Source organism: Cherax quadricarinatus, chromosome 23 (assembly GCF_038502225.1).
Source record: "Cherax quadricarinatus isolate ZL_2023a chromosome 23, ASM3850222v1, whole genome shotgun sequence".
NCBI lineage: Eukaryota > Metazoa > Arthropoda > Malacostraca > Decapoda > Parastacidae > Cherax > Cherax quadricarinatus.
Genome location: NC_091314.1, coordinates 5,715,979 through 5,724,647, shown reverse-complemented (window position 1 = coordinate 5,724,647; position 8,669 = coordinate 5,715,979). Strand labels below are relative to the sequence as shown.

Below are 8,669 nucleotides of genomic sequence, written 5' to 3'. Positions count from 1 at the left end.
ATAGGGAAGATTTCTGATACATGGGATCAACTTTGTCATCCTCGTCCCACTACCATTACAGTATGCTCCTCACTTAGCCATGAATTCCCTTACCTACATGATCTTAGGAACAGAACTCCATCATTAAGTGAGGAGGCCGTATATACATATTCACACACACCCACAGGACCATAGGCCATGAGCTTTGAATCGACCCCTGCAACAACACATAGGTGAGTACACACTCAGTGGCCACTTTATTAGGTATACTTGCACGTTAATGCAAACATGTAATCAACTAACCACATGGCGGCATCTCAGTGCCTAAAAGCATGCAAATATGGTCAAGAGGATTGGTTGTTTTTTCAGAATGAACATCAGAATGGGGAAGAAATGTGATCTAAGTGACTTTGAGTGTGGAATGATTGTTGGTGCTAGATGGGATAGTTTGAGTATCTCAGAAACTGCTGACCTCCTGGGATTTTCACGTGCAACAGACTCAAGTCTACAGAGAATAGTGTGAAAAATGCAAAGCATCCAGTGAGCGGCATTTCCATGAGTGAAAACATCTTGATAAATGAAAGAAGTCGGAGAATGGCCAGATGGATGCAAGCTATCAATTAGATTACAGTAAGTCAGTAACTCAAATAACCACATGTTACAATAGTAGTATGCAGGTGTTCTCACTAAATGGTTATAACTATGACCATAATTTTTGAGGGGGTGGACCGCTAAGCCAGTGGTAGGCCTTGGTCAGATGACCAAAGCTCCAACAGCTGGTCATCATCTGACTACGACCCGCATCAGAAAACACTTGTCCCATTTCCTGATGAACCTTACCTAACCTAGTGGTATGCAGATGAGCATCTATGAACACACAGCACATCGAACCTTGAAGTGGATGGGCTACAGCAGCAGACTACACTAGGTTCCACTCCTTTCAGCTAAGAACAGGAAATTGAATCTACATTGGACACAGGCTCTCCAAAACTGGACACTTGAAGATTGGAAAGAACATTGCCTAGTCTGACAAATCATGATTTGCCCTCAGATATGACACTGTCCACTGCTTTCAGCCTCTTTCTTGCTTCAACATTCGCAACCCATGCTTCACACCCATATAAGAATATTTGTGCTGCTATTCGTGCATCCCTCTTTTTGCCTCCATGAATAATGTTCTATATTTTCACAGATGCCTTAGTGCACCACCCACCTTTTTCCCTTTATAAGTTTTATGCTTCACCTTGTTTTTTCATATACCTATCTGCCAACAAGTCTGCTTCCAAATATCTGAACACATTCACTTCCTCCATACTCCCTCCTTCCAGTCTTTCATAACCTAAATTGTTTGTTACCTTCATCATCTTGCTCTGTCCTATGTTCACTTAATTTCCTTCTTTTATGTACCCTCCCAAATTTGTTCACCGACCTTTGCAACTTTTCAGAACCTCCCAAAAGGCAGCAGCATCAGCAAAAAGCAACTGTGACAACTCCCATTTTTGTATTAGATTCTGCTTATTTTAATACCACACCACTCCCCAACATCCTAAGATTTATTTCTTCTATAACCCCATCTATAAATATGTTAAACAACCATGGTGACATCACTTATCCTGTCTATGGCTTACTTTCACTGTTGAACATCATCATCATAACTAAGCACTAAAGCAATAAAGATCATACAGCACTGCTCATTATTGAATAATATCCCTTTCTCCAACATATCCTGAACTGAGCCTTATTATCCTCATAGTAAAAGCATTTAGTATCCTACCACCTATTCCTTACACTTACATCGTCTCTCCCCATTTTTAAATCCATGAAAGCAAACTTTCTTAACCTTTTCTAAATATTATTCACTTATATGCTTCAGTTTTAACACTAAGTCTACACATTCCTTACCCTTTCTAAAGCCTCCTTGTTCATCAGTGATCCTGCTCTAAATCTTACCCTTAATTCTTTCAATAATAACTCTACCATGAATTTCATTATTATGATTTATTATTACAGTGTTTCTGTAAAGCAATAAACTCATATGGGTCATTCAGTATTCAATGGGGTGTTCGAACCACTTGCAGGTGAGTAATAGCAAATAGTGCTAGCACAAATCAAACACATACTTGTTATCAGCAGTACTTTGCTATATGGCTGAAATGCTAGCAGTCATGACACTGTTGTTGAGTTGGTAACAAGTTCTCATTTCAGTAGTGATCTGCTAAATAAACCATTGTGGGTGGCTCTTGGTTGTCAAACTTAAGTTTTGCAATACTGATTATTTCTGTTGACTACATATATTCATCGGCAAGCACTAAACCCATAAGGGTCACAAAGAGCCTGGGGAATGGGAAGTAATCAGGAAAGGATAGCCCCACCTCTGAATCAAAAGCCCTTCACCAGCACCACTGCACCTCCTTAAGAAACAAATTAAAGATATTTACAACCATTTCTGTACAATTTAAATTAAATCTTGATAGCTCTTACTCTCATATAAAAATGATTTTCTTCAATTTCTGTTACTAGTATCTGTATAGTCCTTGTGGCTTAGCGCTTCTTTTTGATTATAATAATAATAATAATAATAATTCAATTTCTGTTAGGTATTTCATTTGTTTATAAAACATCTCGTAAACTGGCATGCTATTATAATCGAAAAAAAGTAATATAGTCACAAAAGCCGTTTAGTGCCCAATCTAGTATATCATGCCCTTGCAAGTGTTCTTAAGGAACAGTAACACTGATGCCGAAGAGAAACCATGGTTATAAGGTTATATGCAAGAAAAAACTATATGACCGAAACTATTTTATTGCATTTGAAATGACAACAATATTTACATATCTGCAAGGATAGCATGTCAGCTGGTGGATGACATGATACAAAGCAATTGACTTTGTGACCTAAGTACGTCGGCTGAGATCATCCGGTCACAGGTGTGGCCAGGGGGTCATTGTGCCGCACCCACCTTCCTGCTTCTTCCTTATTTGGCTTGGTGGCATTCGTAAAAAGCCCTCCCCCTAAACCTACATCCTAGAATACAATCCTTTCCTTGTACCCTTAGGAGCTATTTCTTAGGAATTCACTTTTCCTGTGCCCTTCAAGCTACATCCTGCAAACTTACAATTCCATTTCTTACACTAAGTGAGTGAGCAGCCAACAAGACACAGCGGGGTTAAAGAATGGCTGCTGTATTCTTGAAGTATGACCGAGCCACCGCCTCAACTGTATGTTGTGCCACTTGTTTAAAATGTGACACTAACACCTCAGCAACCTTTGTCTCTTGTTAATTTCACTCAGGCTGTGTAATAGTTTCCTAGAGAGGCAGACCTGGGACATCATTACCTTCATTACCTTAGGTACCACAGTTTGTATAGACGTAACAATCATATAGCTTGCATAAAAACAGCCTCTGGAAAATATTTACAAGGAGTAATATTACAATACATCAAGTATAGCCATAACTGGCAGACTGTTACAAAATACATAATGAAGGAATACTGATCTAGTCCTGATGATAAATACAGCCCTTTTGTATCAAGATCTCAAAGGTGGCTGGGGTGCATTCGATGAAACGATGCGAGGTGATGCAAGACACTGTCGTGGTGGCGGTGCGGCACTGTCTGGGGTCACAAAAATGTTTGTCACAAGACAATACCTGTAGCTCAGATAAATGTGAGGTGAAGAGTGGTATCCAAGTCAAAAGTTAAATTATAATTATGTTATATAAAACTCAATAAGGAACCACAAGGTTTCAGATACTTTAATCTGAGCCACAGGTTTTACCCTTTCCTGGGCATTCAAAGCATGATTTGTGAAAAGGGATGATAGGTACAGAGTGAAGAAAGATATACTCTGACATTTAAGGACCCAGAAATGTCTGAATAAAATTCTGGATTCTATTGTCAAATCAAGTTTCATTTTGGAACACTTTTTTTTTTTTACAAACACATACTATATAAAAATCGTTTTCTGATATTAAATTATTATAAAACTATGGTCAAATAAATTAAAATACATAAAAGGATTTTCAGAAGTCTGGAAATTGCACTTAAAAGAATAAGTGTGCAAGAACATCAGCCACTTATTGAAACAAATGATGAACTAAGCCTCACAATAATTCAAATTAGGTGCACTTTACTAATGAATTAACTACACAAGGATTTGTACTACTAAACTTACCGTAATAGTTTTTTAATATAAAATAAAAAATATCACAAATGTAAAGTACTCGTGTAGTGTATTTTCAGAAGCCTACGTCAAAAAAGACTTCTAAACAGCAATAGTACTTGTGGTGGTAGTAGTAGTAATAGAAGTAGTAGTAGTAGTAGTAGTCATAAAATGCTTTGATGCCCAATTTTTATAATTTTCTGTACTGTATTGTGATTAGACCACCAATTATGAGACTTTGGTAGTTAGCTGTTAAGGTTCATTTCCACTTCTGTAAAGTTGGAAAAGAAACTGATTCCTCAAGTTACCAAAAATTCAAACTAAATGGTGGTATCACATATGCACAAACTTCTATTTTTACATTATAAAACTTGATGTACCAAAAGTCAGTGAAAACACTGCCTTCAAAATAGAGGCTAAATTTGTACACTTGAAACTTTCAACATTTAAAAATATTTCTTCTGGAAAAGATACTTGCTACACAACCTGTGTTTTCACTGACTTTATGGGCACGTCTGAAGGGCAACACCTGCAATGTCCAAAATCATTTCTTTAAGAGAAAATAACATTTTTTAAAGGAGACTTTCAATGCTGCTCTATTTAAAAAAAAAAAATTATATTTTAAAGAAAGTTTATTTCCTTCAAGAAATGTTCAGATTCCCAAATAAATGAATAAAAATGGACAGGTCAACATCTTCCCCTCATTCCTTTATATGATGGACTAGTAAACTAGAGTTTGTACACTGGCGAACATGTAGCACACACTCAAGGAAGGACCTGTGTTCACGCTGCCGTACTGCCACCCACACAACTGTGAGAAGCACGCCCAAGAACAACCACCATCATATAGAACTGGCAGGATACTACATAAATCAGTCTGTGGGTACACCTTATGCTATTACATTCTCTGTTGTTGTCATGATATACATATGCAGGGTGTGATTCTCGTTGCAGGATTACAGCAGAGGGCTTCTCATGCCTTTCAGTTGATTTTGCCGTACAGACCCAGAGGGATAAAGTATATGGAAGAAAATGCACCTAAAAATGTCACATCCCAGAAAAGATTCCAGAATATAACAATACTAATGACAAGATCACTTGCAAAAGAAAAAACAGACAGAATTTATAATGGTTGTAGAAGACAAATAAATATATAATTATATGTGGGGGATTGGTTTGTAGTTTGGGTCTCTGCAAAATACCTGAGAATCACTGGGTGAAGATGATACTGTACAAAATGGTAGAAATGTACGGCATAAACCAACGGAATTTTTTTATGACAGGAATATGATGCAATGTTGTAGGTTCAGCACAATGTCTTTCTTGTCCTATGCTGCACAAGTAATATATATAAAAATAGTTTAGTTTTGTGTTTCTTTCCAGTGTTGATGTGAAGCTTCTTCATGCCTACATCTCCAGATTTTTATTCACTGTTTTGAAAAGGTAATTAATTATAAAAAATCTTGGTAAAAATCAGACCATCGAATCCAGCACCGGTAAGTCAGCGGTCGCTGCTGCCGCTGCCCACCACAGGGCCAATGGCCACCCCTTTTATTTTTGCATCTGTCTATAGAACCACCATCCCCAGCACCGCATGACCGCGGTTGGCTTTTGCCATGCCCCCAGTGGGGTCAATGGCACCCTTTAGCAGGTCATGAGACCCACACCAGGTGATATTCCCTGACAAATATATTGACATAATGTAACTTCTTCAAATGAAACAAAATAAACAATGGTACTAATACTGCATAGACAACAGTTTAGGGCAAAATGGTATGGGCAAAGCACCAAGTGCAGTGTGCCAGAGTTTGAAGATAATACTGGTGACTAATCACTGTCCAGACACACAGCACAAGTCGCAGCTACCATGTCCATTGCCAGTGGTGCTAGGGAGATGGATGTGTGCGTGGAAAATAAGGCATGCTGAGCTTCGGTATCTTACCATTGCACTTCAGTTGCAAGCAGTATGGCCAGGACCTGGGAGAATATTTTTTTATGAGCACTTTTTTTTTTTCCAAGTTTTTAACATTATCATAAAACTTTTAAATAAATATAGTCTACATTTGAAGATCATTTCTCCCAAGTGCCTTTGCACTGCATTATGGGACACATGGCATCACTAAACAAGGTAGGGGTGGAAATGTTGATGATAATGGTAGAGGCTGAGGGAGGAGGAAAATGGAAGTGTGATGGTTGTGGAAAGTCTACCCAGAAAAAAAAATTAGTGTTCCTTGTGATGCTAATTTACAATAGTAGGAAAATTCTACAAAAACCACCTACATTAGAGTACATAGCTACAGTCACCTTTGCTGGGGCATACAAGGACCAACACTCTCAGTTGATAATACAAGACAGTCTATGTAATAAGAAAAGAACTTGTTCATGTCACAAATTATAAGTTTTGTACACTTACTTGGCACAAAGAGGGCCTTGAAGTTCAAATTATCATGGATGTAATGTATTTTTAAATGCACTGATATCTGACATATATACAAGTAACATTTGGTGCCATACAAGACATCCAACAGACTCTGTATAATCTTTAATGCATATTTACCAAATAAAATAAAAAATGTAAAAAAAAAAAAAAGTTGGGGAAAATAAGAATGCTCCAAGGCCCATGTCATGGAGAGAAATATGATTAAAACCAGTTAAACTATGTCCAGCCCATGGTGACTACTCAGGCACATCATCCCTCACTAAGCTACACCACTGACCATGGAAAAATACCCCAACTAGGTTCAGTCTTTTGGTTTACAATGAGCAAATGAATAATTTTGTCTTGTACCTAATTCACTCTCCTGGGCAAATGATCATAATTGTGGCTTATGAGCTTGGCTACAAAATTTGTGGTTGCCACTTAACTGAGGATGATGACTTTAGATTTGCCCCAGTGTAGGGATTATGGAATGTAGCACTCCTGCTTGTATCAAAATGGCTGCGCTCTCTGGTGGTATGGGGTTGTAATACTTGGCAGTAAGACTATATGATATGGCAAGTCCTCATCATTACACTACATTACTTGTCTTCGCTCGATTTCTTGGACCATTCACTGATAATTATTGACACAATAATAATAAAATAATAATAATTAAGACTGTACACTATATAACACTTCTACAGGAATGCTTCATATATACAGCACTGACACGAGGCACCAAACCCATGCCCAATAACCACCTTAATCATTTATCAATGAGGCAAATTCACCAAAGTCAAATTCAAAGTCTGTTGGTGGTGCACTGCCACTTGAGTTGGGCGGGTTGGGCGTTGATGGTTGTGATGTCCGTATACTACTATTACCATCATTGGCGGGCCTCTGATTAGCCACTGAGGTTTGAGGTGCATTAGGTCCGTTATTCACTGCTGCAGGGCCATTTTTCACCCTACTCATGTTCATATTAGCCTGGGGCCCACTTCCTGGCCCTTGAATAGGCTGTACCTGAGTCATGGGACTCTGGCCAGGCCGTGAGCCAGCAGGACCACCAGGGGTCTGACTCATGCTACCAGGATTTTGGTTCATGCCACTAGGATTTTGGCTCATACTGCTGGGATTTTGGTTCATACCACCTGGTGATCCACGGTTCAAGGGTCCTGCAGTACTTCCAGGAGTCTGACCTCCTAATGTTGGTCCTGCTGCTGTTGTTTGTGTTGGTTGTTGTCCCTGCTGCTGAGACATACCAGGGTTACTCAAGGGTCGTGTTGGGCCTCCTTGACCCATTCCAGGGTTGCTCAGTGGTCTAGCTGGTCCTCCCTGGCTCATAGTGGCTGGACTGCGAGGATGCATCTGGCCCATGGTAGCAGGAGATCGAGGATGTGCCATACCCCCCATATTGGCTGGACTGGGAGCTTGGCCAGGACCACTCATTTGACCCATGTTGACAGGGCTGGCCCCACCCATCTGTCCCCTATTTGCAGGACTCATGGGGTGGCCAGGTCCACTCATTTGAGCCATAGCCGCCGGGCTGCGAGCACCAGTCATACCAGCCATAGCTGCAGGATTTCTGGCTTGTGCAGCTGGATTGGTTAACATCTGGTTAGGTCCAGGGGGCATCTGCCCCATAGAAGTCATCTGCCCTTGTTGTCCAGGGTACTGAGAGGTCACTTGAGCACCCCCCATCCCTCCAGCTTGGCTCATGTGTATACCCATCCGGACCTGAAATTTAAGAAAATGTTAATCAAGAATTCCAACAGCTTACATTAGAGAATATGATACTAAAATAATTTCTACATTTAAATGATGTCCATTTTTTCTTCATAATATAATATGTGATAAAGTATAACACAGTTCATAGCTTCTGGTGGCCCCAAGTTTGATCCCAGGCATTAAACAGTATAAACTGCTAAGATACGATTTGAGCAAATCACTATCAATTGTGCCTTCATCCACAGCAAGTGCTAGTAATGTGATCATCTTATAAAGTGAGTAATGGTACAGCTGCAGATGAATTACAGCTAATATACCAATTAAAATACAGGATAATTAGGTAAAATATTCATTGTGTTTTCTTTGCTGATCATATATTGA

General features: G+C 39.3%; 1 protein-coding gene across 6 annotated transcripts in view; it reads right to left on the bottom strand.

Moving 5' to 3' along the window:
• Positions 1 to 2,766: 2,766 nt before the first annotated feature.
• Positions 2,767 to 8,669, bottom strand: part of LOC128685755 (collagen alpha-1(I) chain-like) — a 343,376-nt gene continuing 337,473 nt past the window's right edge. For all 6 annotated transcript variants that reach the window (XM_070087796.1, XM_070087799.1, XM_070087800.1 and 3 more), the window contains one exon: positions 2,767 to 8,297. In XM_070087796.1, coding sequence (XP_069943897.1) covers positions 7,323 to 8,297 — 975 coding nt within the window. In that variant the 3' untranslated portion in view covers positions 2,767 to 7,322. The remainder of the gene's footprint in view (positions 8,298 to 8,669) is intronic.